At 35.6% G+C, this 25,196-nt stretch overlaps 2 protein-coding genes across 2 annotated transcripts; one reads left to right on the plus strand and one right to left on the minus strand.

Moving 5' to 3' along the window:
- The first annotated feature begins 1,898 nt into the window (after positions 1 to 1,898).
- On the plus strand, positions 1,899 to 7,797 carry LOC143547311 (protein TIME FOR COFFEE-like). Its single transcript, XM_077038766.1, has 12 exons — positions 1,899 to 2,101; positions 2,193 to 2,630; positions 2,722 to 2,852; positions 2,932 to 3,205; positions 3,315 to 3,693; positions 3,801 to 3,861; positions 3,941 to 4,021; positions 4,128 to 4,392; positions 4,487 to 4,541; positions 4,622 to 4,688; positions 4,793 to 5,152; positions 5,227 to 7,797. The coding sequence occupies exons 1-12, from the start codon at positions 1,966 to 1,968 to the stop codon at positions 7,615 to 7,617; spliced, it is 4,638 nt and encodes a 1,545-aa protein (XP_076894881.1). The 5' UTR covers positions 1,899 to 1,965; the 3' UTR covers positions 7,618 to 7,797.
- Positions 7,798 to 19,612: 11,815 nt separating this feature from the next.
- LOC143547296 (vacuole membrane protein KMS1-like) lies at positions 19,613 to 24,332 on the minus strand. The gene is made up of 6 exons (XM_077038755.1): positions 24,224 to 24,332; positions 21,769 to 21,989; positions 20,937 to 21,015; positions 20,534 to 20,833; positions 20,306 to 20,460; positions 19,613 to 19,726 (listed from the first exon to the last, which is right to left on the minus strand). Exons 1-6 carry the CDS (start codon positions 24,330 to 24,332, stop codon positions 19,613 to 19,615), a joined length of 978 nt encoding a protein of 325 aa, XP_076894870.1.
- Positions 24,333 to 25,196: the final 864 nt, after the last annotated feature.

Below are 25,196 nucleotides of genomic sequence, written 5' to 3' on the forward strand. Positions count from 1 at the left end.
GAGCCCTAATAATACTCGAGGAAGGAGGGTACCGAGCCCTAATAATACTCGAGGTATGATGTATGGTTGTATGGTAACGAAGAGGGAATCGAACCCTACTAATATTCGAGAACTAGGGAACCGAACCCTACTAATATTCGAGGAAAGAGGGTACCGAGCCCTAATAATACTCGAGGAAAGAGGGTACCGAGCCCTAATAATACTCGAGGAAGGAGGGTACCGAGCCCTAATAATACTCGAGGTATGATGTATGGTTGTATGGTAACGAAGAGGGAATCGAACCCTACTAATATTCGAGAACTAGGGAACCGAACCCTACTAATATTCGAGGAAAGAGAGTACCGAACCCTAATAATACTCGAGGAAAGAGGGTACCGAGCCCTAATAATACTCGAGGAAGGAGGGTACCGAGCCCTAATAATACTCGAGGAATGTAGGGCGTAATGCTCTTTATAACGTAAGATATGAAAGTAAGTTAATACAAAAGAAAGTATGAAAGTATGAATGAAAGAATATAAGTTTATGTGTATTGTATAGTGTATGATTAACTAGAACTCACTCAGCGTAGCTGACTTTTAGTATGCACGCAGGTGAGTAGAATGAGACAGCTAGCTTGAGCGGGCACATGGTGGGCGAATATGAGAATGACATTTGAAGACTCAAGATATTTTAATGTAATTGACGTTTATTTTGAAAGACAAGAATGTTTAAATAAGGCAAGTTTTGGATTGTTGTAACGTTTCATGAAAGTTTTTATATTCCGCGAAAGTTTTAATGAACTCTGATTTGTAAGAACTGTGTTTATGAGTAAATCCGACGCTAAAGTAGGGCTACCGGGTTCGGGGCCTTACATAAACTTTTTCATCTATTTAAATATTTTTAGTAATACGGTCAAAAGTGTATAGCTGTCACTGATGCATATGATATTACTAACCTTTTATTTTTTTTTCTCAAAATGAAAAAAAAAAGTCAAAAGATTAACCATATCTTCGCTATAAAAACTAGAAAATTCAAAGGGATCATTATGTCTAATTTAATAAATGTCTAATCATCAACTAATAACACAAAAATGTACATACTAGTATACTACACAATAAAGTTAGAGGAAACTATTTTTAAACTTTAGTTAAAACAAGAACAATAAAACAAACATTTAAACATAATTTATTCAAAAAATCTTAAAAAATAACACGTGGCACTGTTTTTATCTTCACGTGAAATCACATTTGTTTCTACATGTAATTAAAAATCCAAAATAAAAAAAATTATTAGATGATTTTTCCTCTGTCATCTGGTTTCTGATTTGATATTAATAAAATAATAAAAATATTTCAAAAATAAAAAGTACTTTATAATATACAGAAAAAGTATAATATATATATATAATATATATATAAAGTAACGTAAATTACCTTGTTGAATAATAATGGAAACTCACACTAGTCTGATCATTTATGTCTGATAGAGAGGAAGTGCATGTCTTTACATTAATTACTTTTTTAATAATAATATTATTTTAGTTAAAAAATCATGAAAGCTTGTCGAGTAAGCAAGGACTGCCACGTGTAGTTTCAATATCGGACGGATGAAATTAGGCCATGTCGGATGGAAGGTAAAGTAGAGCCGTGAGATCTTGAAGTGGCAACCAACGGTGAAGATTAACGCACATGTGGACATTGAACAGATTGTGGCCGTCCGTTAGGCTTCGTGGAGACTGAAATACCGAAAAGATGATGAGATAGGGTACTTGTGTGTGAGAAAAAGAAGGTAGAGAGAGAAAGTGTTTAGAGAGAGAAAGTAGGAAGGTAGATAGAAGAAGAAGAAGAAGAACAAGAGATCTGTTGTTAGACTACTGAATCATTCATCATTTTATATTTCATAGTTTCATTACATAATAATAATATTATTGTTCCGGTAGGGTTCCGGCGAGTTATGATATATCTGACGGCGGAGATTAATTGATTGATGGATAGGAATAGAGAAGGAAGACGAGTTAGTAGTAGTAATAATAATAATAATAATAATAATAATAATATGGCTGCACCTCCTAACGGATTATCCAGACGGAGACATCGAAGTAGCAGTTTAAGAGATTCACCTGGTAGGTTTAATTATAATTAAAGTTATAATTATAATTAAGTCAGATCTACCGTTAATTTTCCGTTAATTCTAACGATTTGAGTTTGTTACAGAACAAGACGGAACGGTGGAGGTACCGGAACCGGGTCGGTTACGAGACCGGGGTTTGGTGAAGAAGGACCGGGAGCGGGATCGAGACCGGGAACGGGACCGGTCGAGCCGGAGTAAGAGGAGAAGAGAGAACCGGATGGTGATGAGTAATAGAGATGACGGAGATGACACGTCGGAGGAGAGTGTGAACGATGAGGATGAAGAGGATGACGTGGATGCCGGAAATGGAGGTGGTTTAAGGATGTTACCGCCGGCGTCGGCGAATCCGTCGACGTCAGGTGGTCATAATTCTCATCCGCCGCAGCTTCACCACCGGAAGAGTTTTCCGCCGGTTAATAATAATAATAAAGTGTTTAGAGCTGCGGCGGCGGCGCCGGTGCCGGCGTGGAAGGCGGCTGATGAGATGATTGGTGTATCGGTGCCCAGAAAAGCCCGGTCAGGTAACCGGTGGAAAATAATAATTTATTTTATTAATTTTCTTTACAAAAATCATATCTTTTTATTAATTAATTTTGTTTTTAATCTTTTTAGCATCTACAAAGAGGTCTCATGAATGGATATCTGGTGTTGCTAATTCGACTTCACCGTCGCCGGCGACGGTGACCACGACGGCGAATCCTCCGTCTCCGTCATCTTCAAATATTTCACTTCGAAAGAAGATGGTTTGTTTTGTGTTTTGTTTTTGTTTGCTAATTAATTTTAAAATCTTGTGTTAGTTTTTAATATTTTTTTGTGTTGTAGAAATCGATTGGAGGAGGTGGGGGATCGAATTCGAGACCGAAGCCGCCGAAGTCATCCTCTTCGAACCCGGAGGAGCTGGAAATCGAGATAGCCGAGGTTTTATACGGTCTGATGACTCAGTCACAAGCTCCATCGAAGAAAGAAGTTATATCGAACGATTCGTCGATGAAGTTCGATTCGAATAAATCGAGTAGTGAAGCGAAATCTAGAGTTTCGTCTCCTGTGTCAAATTCGACTAATGTTCCTCAAAATTCGACGTCTTTGTCAGCAGCTGGTAGGATAGATTCATCTGTCTATTACATCATTTCATCATAAATTCATCATATTAATTGTTATTAATATTATTAATATTGATTTTAATGTTTAATTTGATGAATTTGCAGCACCGAAGAGGAAAAGACCACGCCCGGTATCCGAAACGAACCCGGTTAATGCACGGAACAGTCCGGTCGAAGTCGATCATAATCAGCATCATCAATCTCATCAGTCTCCCAAGACAGATAATAGTTCAGCATCTGCTGCTGTTGAAAATGGTGGTTCTTCTTTTGGTTTCACCACTTTACCGGGTCAAAAGGCTTCTCCGTCTCCAACATCGGAGCAACCGACAGCGGTTTTACCGCCGGAGGAAGAGCGGAAATGTGGTGTGAATGTGTTGACCAAAGAAGAGGTTGAAAAGGAATCTAAAGTGGTGAAATTAAATGATGGAAATAGTAAAGTTGAAGGTGTGATTAAGACAGCTGCATCTACTACAGTGACCAATATGTGAGTAAATTTAGGGATTTTATGCTTCATATAATAATAATAATTGCTAATCTTCATCATGGTCTTTGCTTATCTGTTGATCTTTTTTTTAATTACCTTTTTTACAGAAAAGTTGCAAATTTGGATACACAAAGTCAAAAGGATGAAAAATTTGAAATAGATCTGATGGTGAGACAAATAACAAGCTCTGGTTTCTTGATTTCGGTATCTTGTGTTCTTATCGGGTTCTTTCTGCTTCCAATTTTAGGCTCCACCTCCTCAATCAAGAACATTTCATGGAAATGATCAAGATAATGATTTCTCTGATCATAAGCAGATAGCAAATCAGGTGATTATTTAACTTTTCTTCAAACTTTCATGTGTTTATCTTCTTGTTTCATTTAGATCTGAGTTTTTTATATATTTTTTTAAATTTTTTCTAAACAACTTTGCAGGAAATAAGCAAAATTAAGGATGATGACAAACTCAGGAGGAGTGAAAAGGAGGAGTCATTAAAGTTGTCCGTTGACCAGAAGGCTGGGACGATCCGAGAAGCTGGAGAATCATTAAAGCAAGCGGTTAATGAAGAAATTAATATCCAACTTAATATTGATTCGGAAAAATCGAACAAGGGTAGTGGTAGTGGTAACCGGTCACTGCATCAAGCTCTTAAACATCAGCAGTTATCAGCTAAATCTGAATCTCACTCGGATAAGACCGGTAATTTACTGTCAGAAGTTCCATTTCTATCATCTAATTCTACACCCAAATTTCTAATCATCTTGGTTTTGAATGCTTAATGTTTTATTAACAGCTCAATCTGGTTCTATGCCAATGCCAATGTCAATGGCCAACTGGCCTCAGATGGGGTAAGTTATTAAATTTTCAATTTTTTTTTATTTATTTTAACATATTAAAAATCGAGTCTTGATTGTGAAACAAATAGCAGGTATGTGGCCCCTTTGCAGGGAGTCATATCCATGGATGGGAACCCAATGGCTTCAGCTCCAATTCAGGTAATATTATTATTATTATTATTATTATTATTATTATTATCCTTCAGTTACCGTGTTTTGCTGTATATTTTATTAGCTACTAAATGATATGGTAAATTTTACAGCCATTATTAACACACCCGAGGCCGAAAAGATGTGCAACACATTGCTACATTGCAAGAAACATTCACTACAACCAGCAATTTATGAAGATAAACCCGTTCTGGCCAGCCGCATCCGGATCTGCTCCACCGATGTTTGGAGCCAAGCCTAGTAATTTTAATGTGATGCCTGGAACCGAGCTACATGCAAACATCCCGCAGTCGGTGCATGAAAAGGGTCCGCCAGCTGGCATATTTCCAAGTCACATTACAGGAAAGGACTCCAAGTCTTCCCAACCCACAACTGTCACTGAACCGGCTCAGAGAAAGCAACAGGTTTTGCTTCAACAAGCAATGCCGCCAGTCGCTCCTAATAACATTCTTGTAAGTCGATTCTGTTTCACTTTTATTAAGTATTTACCAAAAATTGATTTGTTTTGTTTGTTTTTAATTTGCAGCACGGGCCCGCTTTTATCTTTCCATTTAACCAGCAACAGGCAGTGGCGGCTTCGGCTTCTGTAAGACACGGTTCTTCTAAGGTTACAACCACTACTGCAGGTGGTTCAGGTGCAGCCAGCTCAGCGACTGTGAGCTCATCAACTACAGCTGCTGCACCTGCATTGAGCTTCAATTACCCAAACATCAGTGCCAATGAAACCCAGTACTTGGCAATTTTACAAAACAACCCCTACACTTTCCCAATACCTGCAGCAGTTGGAGCCCCTCCTAATTATAGACCGAGCCCTCATGCGCAAGCAATGCCTTTGTTTAATGGTTCGTTCTATTCTTCACAAATGATACACCCGTCTCAAATGCCACAACCGCAGGCGCCACCAGTAGCCCAATCTCAAACCCACCAGAACAGTAGTGGGTCCACATCATCTTCACAAAAGCATTTACAAGGTCAACAGAGGCAGCAAGTGAGCGGTGCTGCTGCTGTAAACTGTGGCGGGAGTTTGCACAACACCACCTATCATGCCGCTCAGAAAAGTCGATCACAACCACCCACTAAGCAGCAGAATCAACACATGAACCCTTCGACTGGCGGTGAGGATAGCCCGTCAACTGCTGACAGTAGAGGTTCACGGGCGGGAAACCCGATGGGTGTTTACAATCATAATTTTCCCATGCCGGTTCGTTCTAAAGGCCTTGGTCAAATGGACCACTCTAATGGTGCACTGAAGGCGGCTGCCGCCAATAATGCTGCCGCTAGTGCCAACTCAAATGACAAGAAACAACCGAGTCAGTTACAGCAGCAAGGGGTAAAAAGAAGCGGTGCAGAGTCGTCTTTGCCACCTCAGACGTTTGCAATGTCGTTTGCTCCTATGAACGGTACTATTGGTACTCCTCAAAACCATGCGATTTTCCAAAGCTTGCCGGAATCGTTAAAACCGAGTTTTCATATGATGTCAGCACCTACATCTTCAACAGCTCACCATTCTCAACAGAAGGATTTCAGAATAACCGAAGAAGCTTCTAGAACAACAGTAACAGGTCATGATGCTTCCAATGCTGATGAGGACAGAAAGGCTGGTGCAGGTCCGACCGCGAAATCCGGGCAGTCTATTGCGTTTTCAAGACCAGATCTTACTACAGATGGTTCGTCCGGTTCTAATAACCGGTCTTCACGGGCTCCTATCTCAACCTCCAATGCAACCGCCGCTCAATCTTCACATTCTTTAAATGCACAATTTCAACAAACACAACAACAAGCCATTGAGCGTGCAAGGCAACATCATCAGCAACAAGCCCTTCAGATTCAAAAGGGGCAACAACTGAGTCAGGCCATCAATGCATATGCAATGGGTGGTCATGCTCGATCTAAGAACCCGCCATCAAGTAATGGAAGTGCATACCCGGAGCATACAATAACTTCATCTTCAATGACTGCCAAGTTTCCAAACTCAGTCTCTTCTTTCCCACTTCAAACCGGCAACCCGAGTGGCTCGCAGGTTCAGTCTCCTCAGTGGAGAAATTCGGTGAGAGGGCCGACTACTTCTCAAGTCCCATCTTCTCTTGCTTCCGCCACCTTATCGTCTGCCAAGAACCTTCACCAATCCCAACAGTCAAGTAGGTCCCACCCACAATCTCACACACAGATTTCTTTCGGTTCAGCTGCAAGTCAGAAATTGCAACCCACAACATCAGTACAGATGCAGCAGCAGCAGCAGCAGCAACAACAAAATCCCGGGAGTAATAGTGGTAACCGGTGCTCGTCTCCGCCAATGCTGGTCGGCTCTCCGACAACATCAATGTCTAAAGGCGGTAGCAGTGGTGGTGGAAGTCCTAGAACAAACGCAGCAGCATCAACAAGTGGTAGACCTGGTCAGGCGTCGTCCTTATCTTCATCCCAACAGGCGAAGAACTCGCCTGTACCTCAGAGATCATCTTCACCGTCCATTCTTGGTAACCCTAACAACTCAAATTCAACTAAATCTCAACAACAGTTGCAGAAGCAAGCATTGCAACAACAGCAGCAGAAAGTCCAAGCCATGATGATGTACAATCATCCTTACATGCAAGCTCAGGCTCAGGCTCAGGTTCAGGTTCAACAACATGCCGCCAACTCAATGGCACTTTATAGACTGCAGCAGCAACAATCATCAACGTCATCTTCTACCGCCACACTGTCACTTTGCCCGCCCGTGACACATGCGAGTGCTGCCACTTCTGACCCTGCTAAAGCAATTGCAGCCGCCACTAGCATGATGAACCACCCTCAGTACAGCGGTCCACCACCGTCGATGCCTGCTGGTTTCCCTCAGTATGTTCACAATGCCCCCGTTGCAGCAGCTGAAGCAGCGGTTCAGGTTAAACCTGCAGAGCAGAAACAACCAGCCGGTGAGTAGGCATGATTTCCCGTGTTTTTAGCCAGGGTGGTTCGGTTCGGTTATGTTTTTATGTACACCGAAAAGTTAGTTGATGATTCAGTTTTAAGAGTAGTTGAAAATTTAATATTCTTTTGTTATCTTAAATGTGAATGAGGGAATTATTTTCATTTGCATATGTGGCAGCCTGAGAAGAAGTAGAAGTTACACATGGTCGCTGGTTTAAGCGTTTGTCTCGTGTTCCATGTGAGGAAAACGAAACGTTACAGGTCAACGTTTGTCGATGCATCTCGCTGCTGAAAACCTTCAAGCCTATGAAGTTGGCTCTAAATGTTTTTTAAAAATGGGGCTTGGGTTGTTGATTACTTGATTATTTAGGTTTTTAGTTTCTTTTATGGTGAATGGTATCTTTTGAAGAAATGGTTTTAAGACAATGATAATGTTGTTGGACAGATACTATTATTAATATTATAAGACAAAATGGAGGGGGGTTGCATATATTTTATATTTTATGAGCACATAGAAAAGAGTTAGTTCAATGTATATTTTTTAAATAATTTTTATTATTATTATTTGGTTGATGCTCTACTATGTTTCATTTTCGAATCTTGTGGTGAATATTGATGCATGTGATGCTGCTCTTTTGTGCTCACCAAACCAAAGTCGTTTTGGTATATTCATATTTCCATGGTATTCTCCAATACTTTAATATCTTTCAGACAAAGTAAACCGTACGTTCCTTTTTTATTCAGCTTTTAAACTAGCTTTACATATCAGTTAAAAGATTTGTTATGAGATGCCAGAAGGCGAATGAATCATAGGGATCCAGACGCCTTTCTAGCCTAGGCAAGCCAACTTTTCAAGCCCGCCCTGATATGGCGACTAGGCTATGACAGTGTATGGCGAAACGAGATGTGCTAAAACGGTGCTTGACTGGTTAGCCTCCTTTAGTGCTTGAAGTTTAGCGTCTCGGCTGAAATGATCCCAGCTAGTTAGGCTCCCTTGGTTCACATATCTAATCCAAATTAATCTACTATTATTGGATAGATCTTTAAAATCAATGGTTAATATTGAGTTTTTAAGGTTTTCCTAACATAAGTTTTCATTTATCTATTCACAGTTCACACACATATCTTAAATATATATAAACGAAACCTTTAAAAGCTTTATGGTTACTCCTCACCACCTCTCAAGCCATCAGATTGCTTTATTTGTAAATGGTGGTTTCTCATGCATTTGATCCGAATTCACGGGTATAAGTCTCATCAAACCTAAATAACTTTTAAACGACTTCTAACTTCTAGCATCTCATTAAATTAAAAATTAATTTTACCAAATATTTGATATGAAAACCCATAAAATAGAAATATATATTAAAAATTAATATCCATTTTTTTTGAAAAAAAAATATTTATAATTAAGAAACAATTTTGTTGTAAAAAAATATAAGCGGGTCATGAGACTCATCAAACCCATATAACATTTAAACAGGTTATAACATCTTATTTATTTGTGAAACCATTTCATCAATGACGAAGCTTGGACTGATGCACCAGGGGGGGATCTCAAAATGTGTATAAAATTAAAAATTTCATAAACGAGGGGGCCGGACTCAAATTTTCGGCCAAAAAAGGCTAAACTTACACTACGTATAAATTTTTTCGGCCGAAAACGGGTAAATTTACACTACTGTGCAAAAAAACAGGTGAGGCAGGGGCCAGGGGCAATGAAGATTCTTCCCTGCATTTTATTATCAAACCCAAAGTATATTATTAATTTCTTACGATTAATAAACTTTAAATCTAAAAAAATATATGAATATTAAAAAAACAAAAATATAAAACAATCCTCGTAACAATGGAAGAAAATCAGTATCTTATATGAATAGAGACACTTTTTTAATCTTGCGGTGAACATAAATGTGCATGTGAGGTTGCTCCTTTGGTGAGCTCACCGAAGTACAAGGGTGTTGGTCAACAGTCAACACTTTCATGTATATATTTATATTACTTATTATGAAATTTTCTAGTCAAAACAATCATGTTGTCGTTCTAAGAGCACGTGAACTAATTGGCCTTTTTTAATATTTGATATTTTCGCTTATAATTAGAAGAAATAAAACTAAAATTACAAGTATTTTTATAAATATAAAAGGGTTTTAAAATAGGGAATATTATCATACTCTAAACTACAAAATGTGAATTTGCATATTATTCTCATAACACAAGTTTTTTTATTCATAATGTATAATGGAGTGATTTGAATATGAAATTTCCCTTAGAATAAATAAAAGTTAAAACTTTTGACACAACTAGTTTTTTTATATAATTTTAATATTCTATAGTTTTAAAAAATATGGATACATATAAGAAAATAGGTTTCAAACATGCTAAAATAAAGGGAAAAAAAACTATAATCTACAGAATTGATAATCCAAATCTAATGCATAATTGCTACAGTATATATTAAGCTTATTTGAAGTATATTAAATATTGAACTTTAAATTAAAGTTTGGGCATTGAGCCAAACAATCGAGTTAGCTAATAAGCGAGCCAACAAGGGAGCTTACATTGTCTCGGGCTCGGCTACTTACAAATGAGCCGATTTTAAGCAGACATTTTGTTTAAGTCTCAAGCTTTTTGAAATTAGATTTCAAAGCGCATTTTACAATCAAATAAAAACCGTATCTAGCAACAAGTGTTCACTGATTTAAGGTACCGTATATCCAAGTAGAAATAAAATAAAATACGAATAAAAATCTTATATTTGTAGGCTACGCCCAAGCTAGTTAGTAGTTACGTGTGTGGCCATTGATATGTTACGTACACATGTAACATCCTCCCTTGTAACATTTACACTTGACACAACCAACCCACCTACATTTTCATGTCCATTCTAAGTTTCTTTAGTGCTTACTATTTTAAAATCAAATTCGGTTACAAACTACTAAGGCTCAAGTATGTAAATGTATCTAAATAAAATTGTATAGTGGATAGTAAGAAAAAAGATTGTTAATCATAATGATACTAATATTTTTGCTGAGGAAACTATGGCTAAAAAATGATTTAAAATTAATAATAAGAAACATATCACAAAGGATCGAAAAACCTTGATGCAGTTATAGTGATTTGTTAAAAGAAAATAGACCAGGGTATGTGTTGTGGAGTTGTGAAATAGGGCGCGAAGCCCATCACGTGAGTTGCAAGAGAGAACATTTTTACGGGTCGGACGCGAAGGGGCTGGGTGTTGAGAGCTGAAGTGAGCGCGATATATTGATTTGAAATTTGAAAACGTAAAACCATGCCAACGCATTTTGGCATGCTAATTCACAATTCAATCGAATTTGAATAAATACAGTATATAATAATAATAATAATAATAATAATAATAATAGTGTAATAATTAATAAAGTTTTGGGTTTATTAAAATTAAAAGCAAACTATAAGAATTATTTTATAGTTTTATTAAAACTTCAAGGGAAGAATTGTAATTATGTTAGACAACCGAAATCGTTAATACCGAAAAAACTGGCATTATACTTATTTTATACCAATACTTAATTTTTAAAACTAATACTTTATAAGTTTATATAAAGAGCATGTCACATATTAAAGACGGTTAGGAAAGAAAACATAGATATTTTATATGTAATAGTGACTTGAAAACATAGCATTAACACTTATACACACAGAAAAAATTAAATAAATAAATAGTGGATGCCACATGACCTACACCTATTGGCCTATACATACAATCGAATGATCGATCAAATAGTAAACAAGAAATTGGATAGCGAACTTACCTCATAAAGTTGTAAACACAACATTAACACTTGTACATATTGAAAAAATTAAGGAAAAAACATAGTGGATGCAACATAACATCTACTTATTGTCCTACACAAACAATCTACGAATCAAAAGACAATAAATTAAAGTATTTCTTCTAGTTAATATATAGATATAGGCATTATTTCACAATAATAGTTAACATAACAGTCAAGAGTAAAATAAATAACATAAAGTATAATGACATAAAGTACCGTTCAAAAAAATATAATGACATAAATGATAATGTTGAATGATGTGAACCGATTTTAAAATTTATTAATCAAATAGAGTTATGTTTATGCAATATGTACATTAGAACTTTAGAATAGTATGTACAATGCACCAATAATATGTACAATAATACAATACCCCTTTTGAACATTCTGATTCTGATTCTGGATTCTTGATGTTTCTTTTTCTAACCTCCTTTTATAAAAAATTATTGAGTTGTGAACTCGTGATTGGTTCAAAAACATTAAACCTTTATTCCTTGGAACCCATCATTCGACATTATAGAAATGCAAAACCCCACAAATAACCTATCAACGTCTCTCTCCTCTTCAATCACGGTTTCTTTTCCTCTTCTCCGCGGAAGGTTCTTCAAGAAGGACTTTGACGTTAGAAATTAACGCGCGACATTTTTAAGATTTGATGTCGCCTTAGCGCCAGCTTGGCGACGAACGAGTCCACATACCTGCATTGTGGGTGCTCAAAGTGAACATTTGTACTAAGGATCGCCAGTTATCCTCTTCGTTATTAAGAACTTTAAAGTGTTAATGGAATACCACCATTGAGTCACCTATACAACACTTATATATTATACATTTTTTATATCGAAGACTCACTTAGCGTAACTGATTTTTAATAGCCGGATTATAACAATCATCCCTCTAGGATTATGTTTAATTTTGTTATGTTTTGAATGGTTAAAGACTTATGTAAGTTTTATGCTGTGTTTGATTAATGAATTTTTTACTTTCAGAACTGTGTCTTATGGGCATGTCCAATTGCTAAGACACCTCAATTCTTGGTGAGTTTCAATTTGTTATAGTAATGGAAACACGTATGAGATAGAATGAAGGCACAATATACCAAAATGAGAGTGCATAGTTTTTAAGGTAGATGCTAAGAAACTTTAGATAACATGGGTATTCAATATTCTTTCTATTAGTGATAATCTTGGCTTCTCCCTTGTCATCATCATCATCATCATCATCATCATCATCATCGTACTCAGTATATCCCACCAATAGCAATGCTATGGTAGGGTCTGAGGAGGGTAAGATGTAGACAGCCTTACCTCTATCCCATAGGGATAGAGAGGCTGCTTCCGGTGAGACCCCCGGCTCGATAGTAGTTTTGCATCAAGCCTTGGACATAAGGCACATAGCACTCAATCATCAGGGACACCGGCTGATTGGTGCATGTGCCCTTGTCTTTCGGCTATCAACGCCACCACATGATGCCTGATTAACCTTCCGCCACTTTTAACGTTATTTTCACGAGATTAGTAAAATAACGTCAAAATTAGTGCACTTTTACTTTTGCCCACCCGAGGGTTCACACATATATACATTATATGTGCGCACCGCAAGCAGGGGCATGTCCAACTAGAATTCAACTATTATTAATGAAGTGATCATCCTTACACATTGAATTCAAAGTATCTAGGAATTCTTTCACTACACTACTACAAAAGCTCCTTATATGAAGCGGGCTAGCTTACGTTAAGAAATGTTATATAACCCTAAGTATTTCATCGATAACTGAAAAAAAAACGTTATTTCAAAAGACGGAAGTTCTATCTCCGTAGTAATGTTAGAACTTCTTAAGTTTCCTCTACAGACTTCTATAGTATTCTTCAGGAGGCTGCATGGCTAACTCAAATTTGTAACATCAAGCCCCTCTTATAACCAATATTGTTTGCTTTATCGAGAAGGAACTCGGAAAATTTGTTTTTGGTTGCCTAAGTGGAAACTTTCCAAAATGTCACCAATCTTGGTACTATTCTCACACGCGTATGCTTAAATGTGGAGTTCTCATTTCGTCCACAACCATTAAACCCAAAACGTGTTACCGCTATTTGTAGTACCACATTATTTATGAACCAAATAGATGTGATATTTTCCTTGGAGAGGGCCACTAAAGTAGGAAGGATGATGGACTAGGTATTGGATCTTCTTCGAGACATCAACTTTAATATTCTTGTCAAATGGTGTTGGCGTTATAAATCAGAGCTGGAAAATCTGTGGAGAAAAGATATCAATGGATTACACTACAATGCTCGTGGCCTAAATCCTATTTCGTGCAAGGCTATTTTATTCGGGTTTTGGAACAACATTATTAAAAGTGATGGTATTCTAGCTGGTAAAAACGTTGCTTTATTTTCGTTGTTAAAAGTTGTTGTGGGTTATGATAATAGTTTCATGTTTTGGCTTGATGATTGGGATGAAGATACTCCATTACGCTTAAATACGCGTTTCTTTTCTGGTTGGAAAGAAATAATTGGTGCTTAGTTCAGGAGAAGTTTTTCAACGGATCAATTTTAACAAAAGGTGGAATCGGTCATGTGTACGGCCGCTACTTAAGTCGCGCGAGATTGCTCCTCCTTAATTTTTCGGTTCTCTTTGTATTCAACTAATGATTCTTGGAAATGTTTGGGGTGATGGTAGCAGGTTGTTCTCTACAAGATTTATCTGTTCTTTATGTTGTAAGTGGGCCCAGGATAACTCAACTTTTCTTATACCATGGAATCAGTGAGTGCTTGTTTGAGGGCAAAAATGAGTAAAATATCTACTTGATGTGCTTCTACAAATGAATATGATCAATATCTCGAGATGGTGTCATTTTGTAATGATGTTTTAGAATCAGTTAAGTACATATTGATTTCTTGATATGTTACGACTGTCTTATGTCAGTTAGTTGTTGGTGCAATATCCCTCTAATCAGTGTTTCAAAAATCACGACTAGGCGTTGATTAATCGCTAGTCCTCACTTCACTGATTAATGTTGGGCTAATCGGTCAATGGTCTGTTCCAGCCAAAATCGACGATTTCCGACGCGATTCCAACCAAAACCAACGGTTTCCGGTGAGATTCCGACCAAAATTAGCGGGTTTCAGCGAGATTCCATAAAAAAACCAGCGGTTCCGACGAGATTCAAGCCAATTTTCGGCCAAAATGTATTTATGTATGTATAAAACCAGAAAATTACATATAAAAATGTATTGTTGTATATATAAATTGAAAACTGTACATTAAAGTCCGATCCGATTAATCCCGATTAATCGCTAGTCCCCACCCCACCGCCCGACTAGCGATTTTTACAACACTGCCTTTAATATATATTTTTCTGTTTACGAGATCTATTAGAGCTTCATGATAATCTAAAAGCATAAAAGGTAAGTGAAAAAGACGATCCAACTTGTAGTTCTTACTGTGTGTTGGGTTTTATACTTTTATTGAAGTCAATAAATGAGCCCGTTAATCGGATCATCATCAAAGATGTAAAAAGACTTAACTTTCTTATAGGTAAAAAAATAAGAAAATTTTGATGGGTTTAAATTGAGGTGTTTTGTATCATTTTAGTTTGGGAAAATCCCCAAAATGGTCCATTTATATAATGTTGTTTCAACTTTGTCCCCTCAAATTTAAGTTTCTAAATTTGTTTTTTTGGTATCTCGTCGTCGGCGACATGTTAGCGAACACCGACGATGTGTTAACATAACATAGGGTTGACAATGCGTTATGTTGCTAACATATGGTAGCAGCGATGCGTTAATGTTTAAAGCAGGGGTTCCACGACGCGTTAGTTGATAACGCATCGCTGCTACCCTATGTTGCTAACATAACACAGGGTTGACGATGCGTTTATGTTGCTAACATAGGGTAGCAGCGATGCGTTATTAACTAACGCGTCGTGGAACCTCTGCTTGAACATTAACGCATCGCTGCTACCCTATGTTAGCAACATAATGCATTGTCAACCCTATGTTATGTTAGCACATCGTCGGTGTTCGCTAACATGTTGCCGGCGACGAGATACCAAATAGACAAAGTTGGAAACTTAAATTTGAGAGACAAACTTGAAACTACATTATATAAATGGACTATTTTAGGAATTTCCCCTTTAAATTGAGGTGTTTGGTGTCATTTTAGTTTTTGACTTGTTGTCCTGTTTGCAAATTGCAATTGGGTTTGGTGTATGGTCTAGCACATTGCTAGTCTAAAGAGTTCCTTGCTAGTTTCTAAATATATTTGGCCATTCAAAACAGACATTAACCTATTTTATATTTTTGTCTTTTTCTTTGAAATAAAAGTAAATAAAAAAGAAAAAGAAAAGAGAATGTGAGGGGTGGAGTAATAATAATCATGAATCATGATAGTATCTAAATCAACAACTCCCTTTTAATATTTAGTGGCCCACTTTCATGAAGGTGGGTCACACTTCAGGATGTGATTTCACATGGTAGCATCAAAGTTAGGACTTTTCTTTTTTTCTTTAAAAAGGATTTTGGGTCTCAATTCTACGCCACGGCTACATTTCGGATAATATTTTGATAGAAAAGATTTTACAACTATTTAAATAAAATCCACAACTTTAAATTTTGGTTATGATGGTGACACTTTCTGCTGTGATTTCAAACCTAATTTATTTGTAGTTTCTGCTGATTAGTGGTCTTCGTTATGGCCCATATATGTTTTATCAAATATAGAAAAAAAAACTTTTCTTGTGTGTTTTATATAGATTATTTTAGTAACTTGTTTATTATTTATTTATTTTTCTTTGGTTTGTATCGGGTTTTCGAAATGCAGCCCAATTAATAAAATTGTCAAATTATTTATCACATAATAAAAAATGTGATTTTAAGGGGACCTTTTTTACTCACACCAAGCCCTGAAATTTTAAAGAATTCACGAATGCGGACAAAAGAGCAGTAATTTGAATAACATAATACATACGTCAAAATATTCTATAAAAATGTCATCATAGAAGTGAATAAATTGGTGTGTAAATTACATGGGATAAGATATTTATTTATTATTAAAACTATAACTCAAAACCAAAAAGATACCAACTTTTGTCACAAGACACCAAAACTACTTTATTATATTTTAAGACAACATAACAAGGATACTAACTACTTTATTATTTATATATATTTTTTTAACAACAAACCCAATTTAAACCCATATGCTTGAACCTTTTAAACCATCTGTATCCAAAGCCCAATACAACATCGTCAAACAAATTGCTAGTAGGCTTAGTAAACTGCAAGAACCCATCAATATGTTCGGTATGGGCTTGTGTGGACCATATATTGTTGGTAGGATTAATGTAATGAAAATGCTAAAATTTTCAATCACAAGTATAACACTAGAATTATCAAAATGTATTTCAATCACAATTTTATCAGCATGCACGCATATAGGACTCTTCGGAGAATTAACAATGTGTCGCGTGCACATTTGAAATATTATGCGAGAATGTATGCTCGCACGCAGGTGTTGAGATTTGTGGAAAAGGTGTCAAAATCTTCACTAGTGAGTAGTGATCCATATGCTTGTAACTTAAAAACAAAAAGCGTATACATAGGATGTATAGAACCACATCCTGTGAAGCATTCTTTCAACAAGTTAATGAAAGAAAACGTATACATAGGATGTATAGAACCACATCCTGTGTCGTTGTGAGTATACCAAAAAAAACCATTTTGTTATTCCTTTTTGACAAATTCACAAATATTTAGTAGCTAAACCATTTGGCGCTTCTTATAATTTTTATGGCCAAATAAGAAAACAAAACCCAATAGCTAATGTGATTTTCACTTGACACTTATTACCTATCAGTTGCCAGTTTTGAACTATATTCCACTCACCAAATGAGAATTCAAAACCAATTTCTTTTGAAGACAAAAGTGAACCAATGAAGTGACAATGGCAACCCATGCTTTTTTTGTGTACCCCTCAAAAGGGCCCTTTAAAAAATTGTTTTCAATCTTGTTTGGTTGATTTTGGTCACTCCAAAGATCCTTGGCTAATTTTGGTCACTCACCTCTACCCCCACCCCTAAAATTTATATTTTTATATACTGTATAACGACCTGGGCAAAAGATCCAATACAATAATATCTTAACGTACGCAAATCCCTTTTTTCACGAATTGATCCATGAAATCACATCCCAACATCTCGGAATCATCAATACATACCCAATTAATCATCGATTCACCGAAAAAAAAAAAGATTTGGATCGTTAATCGATCAATATTTTACTTTTTTTTTCACGAAACCCGTTTTTGAGCGTTTTAGTTTTGGCTGAGCGTTTTAGGTTTTTGGCTGAACGTTTTTTGAGTGTTTTAGTATTTTTGCCTTTTTTTTTGCCTTTAAGCGTCTCGCGTACCCATCGTACGTTAAGGCATTATTGTACAGTATCTCGACCCTAATGACCTGTTTGAAAACTTATATAAAAATGACCATATAGATATTTACATTTATTAATTTAATTATAATACAAGGAACTTGGAATTTAAATTTCCAAATTATTAACCATCGGCCAATATTAATTTCTACCAACAATCTAACTAGTGGCAATCCTAGATTTCAATTTTGTCACCAACAACAGTCCCATTCTAACGGATCATTAACTCTGTTAATTTTCGATGACATGCGTGTGATGTGGATAAATATAATACAAAGTTAAAATATATAAGAAATAAGTTAAATGTCAAATGATTATTAAATTCAAGGGAGTAAAACACATGAAAGTCATAGAGACCCTTTTTGACCTTGAAAGTCATATAACTTGATAATATTTTGAAAGCGTACTTACTTTTCAAAACAACCCGTATTAACCCGAACTCATGTTATTTTCAAAACCTGCTCTGACCTGAACCGCCCGACCTGACTTAGTTCGCATAGCATAAATTTATTCATTTTCCCCGCATGCTGCTGTACATGTTAGACTTCTTACCGATAAAAAACAACCAAAAATGTTAACATTAAGATCATCAAACAACGATACCATAAGATGACGAAAAAACTAACCAAAATGTGAAATAGAAACGAAACACTAACACTAAGCTTATATATACATGTATCCCCTTTGAAGGTCCAGAAACTGAAGGCCTGCTACAATTAAAAGACGTACGTATAGTCGGTTTAGACATTTAGAACCCCCCCACAACAATATGTATATGCACGCTTGTGCGTGCTCACTTACTTTTGACTAGCTATATTATGAAAGAGAAATAATTAAGATCAACTGCTGTTGTTTTTAAAGTTTCCACAACGCTTAATTCGTATGATCGTTTGGTTTCTGCAGTTTCTTTTTCATAAGAGATATTTCTGTTTCCTGATCATTCTTGAGATAACTCTGCGCAGTTGAAGTTACAATCGTCGAAAAAAAATTCAACAGCATCAGCCATATGATCGAGTTCCAAACCGAAGCAAATGAAAATTTCCATGATTCCACCTGACAAGCATGAAAATTAAATAAAATACAACTTAATTAAGAAATCATGGTCTGCTTTTGATCTTATTGAATTTGACACATGTTTTGTAAGTTCTGAAATGTATTTAAATTTAATGAGTTCTTATTATACTAATAACGATTATAATAAGATACGGAAATCAATTAACCAACAAAATATATTATAACAAATCTAATTTAAAAAAATAACATGACTTGTGTAGAGAATTTGAAGTTGTTTTATACTTTTAGCCCGAGTCGTATCGGAAATAGTTTATATGCTCATCATTGTATGTAACTTTTTATCTTAAAATATATATTATTAAAATTTTGGCGAGCAGACGCAGGAAAATAATATTTCTCAAATATTTACTCTTCAAATTTTACATCGTCTTTTTATTTGTGATCCATGTTAAGTATGTTTATGTTTTGTAAACGAGCAAGCAGCATCATAAACTAAAAAAACATGTTACCTTGATTTTTGATGACTGTGAGGGCGGGGCTGCCATATATTTATTCTTTACCATATGCAACTTAGCTATGATTCCCGATAGGACAGAAGCAACACCGGGGATGAAACTAAGTGTCCATATCAACTCACTTTCAATCCAGTTAAGAAGTTGATTGTTGCATACTGAGATCACAAATACAGTCTGCAAAAACACGTTAAAAGTGGTTAGTCATAGCTTGGTCAAAATGACTCGTATAAGGTTTAATATTAGAAAACCTGTATGTGAGCTTTGATCCCGATAACTGTTGCGAAAAAGAACTCCCAAAATGGAATCCCGAATTGGCCACACATTATTCCAGCAAGGTCAAATAGAGGAGGTACCTATAGATTGGTTCATCTAATTAATGAAGTTCAAACTAAATAATATAACTTTTACATAAAGCAGTTAATCAACAAAAGAAGCTAACAGAGGAACTAAACCAGGATATCGTTAATTATCTCCGTCGATTTGAAATATAAAATTATTCTTTCTTTTTCCTTTTTCTTTTCCAATTTTCACAAAAGATATAGTTAAATAGTTTGTAATGCAATATTTAATATAAATCTATATACACAGTTTTGTTCAGTTTTTTTGTCTGCATTTTGATACAAACATAAAGTATTCTTTGGTCTTGTAATATCAAAAGAATATTATGTTGAGTGCAATGCTGTTTTCAAATATTTATGTCAAAATGTAGAAAAAAAAAGCTGAATAAAGATGTGTATTTAGCTTTATATTAAATATTGAAAATTATTAGAGAAAAACAAGTTACATATTAAATGAATTTTGAAAAAAGGAAGAAAAAATGTATTCAAATTGAACATTAGTACAATGGTTTTATTTTATTTTTCTTTTTTATAAAATGTACCATAGTTATATATTTTAAAGTTAGAGATAAAATGACTGAATTTGAAACTAACCGAAGCAAGCAGTAGAATCGTGAAGAAATTCAAATACTGCGCATGCGAAAGGAACCATCGCTTCAACTTATTCATATTTGAAGAAACACCATTATTATCTCCAGTAGAACTATTAATCTCTTCAAGTTCATCCGCTTTACCACCAGAAAGACTTGCTGCACAATAACATATACAACTTTGTAACATATAAATATCCAATAATACATGGTTATTTAACTTCTAGCAAACCTGCTCTTGAAATAAAATATGGCGGGAGCTCGCCGATTGCAGTTCCCAAGCCCCAAAGAATAGATTCCATCTGAACTTGTGAGATAATGCTACTAAGCGAAACTTGAGGACCGTGTGGAGGTGAAAATAAAGGGGGACCAAATTCTGTGCAGTTCTTGTTAAGCCACGTAGGACTTCGGTTTAATGATATTGTATCGTATGGTGCACTTTTAATATCAACTCGGCCGCATTGCATTACTTTCATTGTGAAGAAAGCAATGTGTGGGCCGAGATACAGGACGAAGGTGTGCAGGCCCGACCCTGAGAATAAGTATATTATAAGAAATGTGGAATAACTTCGTTTTGAAATAATCGTAGTTTGTTAGAACATGAATAAAGTGCAAAAAAGCCAAAAGGTGCTTACCGAGACCGATAGAAGATGCAACGCCAAGAGCCATCCACCACAGTCCAAATCTTAGATATTCTACAAGCACTTCAACATGCTGCACATACAGATACACCACATGCAACCATTCAAAATTAGCATAAAAATTAGGGATGTGAATTTCTGACACGAGCACAAAACAAACATGAAAATTTTCAAGTTTGAACTTAGTAAAAATGAGTTTGGGTTTAGTAAAAATGGGTTAGGGTCAGTTTTGGGTCGAACCCGCAAGCTCATTTAGCTAAACAGGTCGTGTTCGTGTAACATGGCAGGTTTGCGGGCTGACCCGTTTAACCCTTTTATACTTTATATTTTTATTTTAAAAATGTGTCATAAATATTTTATATTTTTATTTTAAAAATGTGTTATATTTTTATATTTTTAACTTAAAGACAAACTGACATCAGATTTTATAACTAAAATTTAATTCTTTTATATACATTTGTATACTTTGTTTTCAAAGTTGTCATTTGAAAGTATTAATATGCAATAATAAAAAATAACAAAATGTCCGGTAAAACGACTCGTGTTCGTGTCAAACTGCGAGTATTCTTGTAGTGTTTGTGTCGGGTTGGGCCCACCAGCCCGTAAACATGACCCATTTCGCACCTCTAAAAATGCTGAATAAATTATAATTTTTTGCATTATTTTGTGTAAAGAAATCGTTTATGTCATGTCTTGACCTCTACATTTTAAGCATGAACAAAATGAATATCTTTTCCAGCTTATAAAAGTGAACAAACTTATTCTGCAATAACAACTGTAAACTGTAATATTACAATAAATGGGTCAAAAACACAATATGAAGTACCTTTGTATGTGGACTGTCATCAGTCACAAGCAATACTCCCACTGCTACGACCGCTATGACCGCCACTACCAAAAGCACAAGCAAGAAACCATGTGTGACAATATACACCGATGATCTATGTATGTGTTGAAGAATAGCCAAATTAAAAAACTTGAGTGTTTTTAACGGTTGTGATGTTAGTGTCAGCTTCTCCAATTCCCGTTTATGCTTCTCACGCAACTCTACAAAAAATTGGCAATCAGTTAGCTCATGAAAAATAGGCCATAAACGTTAACGGACCAGATATTCATTTCATAAAGCAGAGTTATTAAAACTAAAAATCAAAATAATTAAAACTAATAAGATACAACATTCACCAGCAAAGTAGATCATCAGAAATCCATTTACCATTTATTTTCCGTTTAAATTTAGAAACAATTTGCAAGTGAGATGTTTAATATTTGCAATACTAGTCACTTGCAAGCAGTTATATAATCTTTTTTTAATATTAACTCTCTATATATATCTTAAATCTTGATGGTTTTAACTTGGAGGCATTTAACCTAATGCTACGTAAAACAAATACGAAAAGGATAACAAAACTAATGGAATAAGAGAACGCGCCAACATAATGATCATACCTAATATTATAAACTCATCTTTAATAACAACAAATTATCTACAAATTATTCATACGGTTGTTGTGCATATACAACAACCGTAACTCCCAATAACATGACGGTGAGAAGACGATTGGCGTGAAAACGAAGGAACCAGAAAAAAACTTGCCTGAAATAGACATAATGGCTGAAACAAAAGGTTACATGCTAATGGCATAATAATAAATTAGAAGCAATGGGCGGCATGTTGTGTTGTTTGATCAAATTCAAATGCATTAGTAATCCTCCTCATGTAAATGTTGAAATTGTGATTGATTGATCGTATGAGGAAATGGAAGATGAATTTTTAACCACTGCTTTTACGCTCTCCCTTTGCTTTTCATGTTGCTATCATTCATTTTTCTTTCTTTCTTTCTAACCATATTATTATTATTATTATATAATTCGGCTCTATATATATTTATTTATTTATTTTTTACAAATTATTATTATTAATTATTTTAATTTCTAGAAATGGTGGGTATCTAACTTTATGGTGACCATGGCGTTGATATCATAGCAATAATAATACGTTAGGTGGTCATATATATTATCACGCTACTTATCTTATCACTTTTATCAAACTTTATTATTATTATTATTATTATTCGAATATACTTTTATTCTCAATGTCACTTACTATACTATATTATGTTCACTTGATAGATAGATATTTGTTTTGGTATATAAGTATGTACAAATACTTTGATGTAGACGATACTTGTTTTAGTATGTGTACGTCAAAATACTTTGATGTAGAATACAAGATAACATATGCATGTAACGTGAGAGACAAAGAACATATAACTAGGGAATAAAAACCAGTCACGTTACGTCCATACACGAATAAGGGGGTGTTTGGGATTGCTTATTTTTACCAACTTATAACTTATAAACTTTTTGAAAAGTAATAAGGTGTTTGGGATTGCTTATATTGTGAGAGGAAAAGTTTCATAAGTTATAAAAGTGTAACTTATTAACTTAATGAAAAGTTATAAGGAAGTAAAATAAGGAATCCTAAACACCCCTTAAAGGTATTGACACGGGTACAATGCATGACCAAAGTGAAACGAACAATGTGTGTATCGGCTAGGTTGGTTACACTACCAACACTAAACCCGAAAAATAAAGTAGCAAACACCCATAATAGTAATGACGCTCCTATAGCTTACAATACAATATATTAAATATTTCAAACACTTATTCGGTCAGTAAGACCCTTCTGTTGTGGCAGAAAGTCGACGCGAATTCAACAATATTGGTTAGGTTCGCCACATAACGAAAGTAGATATAAATAAATAAATTTGTCAACACCCAAAAACAAAAATAAATTAGAATGTTAAAAAAAAGCATAAAACCCACGAGTTGAGGCGGCAAATCAACACAAATTCGCCAGTATCGGTTAGGTTCGTTATGTTACCGAAGTATACAAAATAAATAATAAATTCATCACCACTCGAATACAAGAAATTAACATATTAGAAAGGGATGTTGGTTTTTAATCCTCCAAACTTTAATCCTTTGGTAAGAAACACTTCCAACTTTCGATTTGCAACCACCGCTCCCAACTTTCAACTTATTTTCTTCTATCACCCCTTAACTAACGGAGCACTAATTCCGTTAGTTTTTTTGCTGACATGGACTATTTTTACACGTGTGGCATGCTTATGTGGAAAATGGTTATTATTATTTTATATAAAAAAACCCCAATTACATATACCACCACCTTCATCCCTACAAAATATAGAGTCAACTCGCCGGAAAAGCTTGAAACACAACCAACGGAACCCTAGCCATAAATGCACCTCACTATTAACGCTTCCTGAAGAACAAGAATGCAGGTGAAAGCTCGTCGGAACCCCTCGCCGGAATAGCGAGGTTCGCCGGAAAAGCTTGAACCACAACCAACGGAAGCCAATCCGTCATAGCATCTCACTATAAACATTTCCCGAAGAACAAGAATGCGGGTGGGAGCTCGTTGGAACCCTTAGCCGGAATAGCGAGGTTCGTCGGAAAACTTAACAAACTACTGGAGCTGCATTTCAGAACACTGGAATGCTTCCTACCAACTCAATGCTTCTGTAGTAATCGCCGGAGACCAAGAGTCGTCTGAACTTCCGAGCCACCACCGACTCCTTTGCCGGAGCATCATTAGCGGTTGGTAGTTGCACAGAAACGATAACCGTTGTCGGCTTTACTACAACAGAGGGTGGATATTAGTCTAGGACAAATGGTTGTTTGAGGTGGAAGGAGAGGTGGGTGATGGTGGGTTGGGTGGAGGAATTAATGGAGTTAGGGTTTTTTTAAGAAAAAGAAGAGATGATGTTGTGTGTGGGGCCCATAAATTTTATTATTATTTTATTTAAAAAATTGGCACGTCAGCAAATAACTAACGGAGTTAGTGGTTAGGGAGTGATAGAAGAGCATAAGGTGAAAATTGGGAGCGGTGGGTAGCAAATCGAAAGTCGGGAGTGTTCCCTACCAAAGGATTAAAGTTGGGAGTATTAAAAACCAATATCCCTATTAGAAAAACCACAAATATAAGAAAAGAAAAATGATTTGATTACACAAAACTCTTAACCAAAATAAATTTTAAAATTATATACTTACACTAACATGTTAGATTTTGAAATAGGTAACAGGTTTGGGATTTTCTGATGAATCACATATCCAATTTCATGTCTTGACTGTGTAATGTTGCAGCACAAAGAAAATTATTTTCAACAACTGGAACAGTGGGAGCTGTTTGTAACCAGGAGCCAAAGCCAATACTGAAACCTCTTTGGAACC

The sequence above is a fragment of the Bidens hawaiensis genome, unplaced genomic scaffold (assembly GCF_021521415.1).
Source record: "Bidens hawaiensis isolate Kalapana, Puna unplaced genomic scaffold, B.hawaiensis_p1.1 tig00014709_1, whole genome shotgun sequence".
Classification (NCBI taxonomy): domain Eukaryota; kingdom Viridiplantae; phylum Streptophyta; class Magnoliopsida; order Asterales; family Asteraceae; genus Bidens; species Bidens hawaiensis.

Coding starts and splice junctions, on each gene's coding strand:
- LOC143547311 (XM_077038766.1), top strand. CDS start 1,966: ATGGATAGGAATAGAGAAGGAAGACGAGTTAGTAGTAGTAATAATAAT. Junction 3,694..3,800: donor TCTACTACAGTGACCAATAT/GTGAGTAAATTT, acceptor CCTTTTTTACAG/AAAAGTTGCAAATTTGGATA. Junction 4,689..4,792: donor TGGCTTCAGCTCCAATTCAG/GTAATATTATTA, acceptor TAAATTTTACAG/CCATTATTAACACACCCGAG.
- LOC143547296 (XM_077038755.1), bottom strand. CDS start 24,332: ATGACGGATTGGCTTCCGTTGGTTGTGGTTCAAGCTTTTCCGGCGAAC. Junction 20,834..20,936: donor TGCATCTTCTATCGGTCTCG/GTAAGCACCTTT, acceptor ACTTATTCTCAG/GGTCGGGCCTGCACACCTTC. Junction 19,727..20,305: donor CGATTCTACTGCTTGCTTCG/GTTAGTTTCAAA, acceptor ACCAATCTATAG/GTACCTCCTCTATTTGACCT.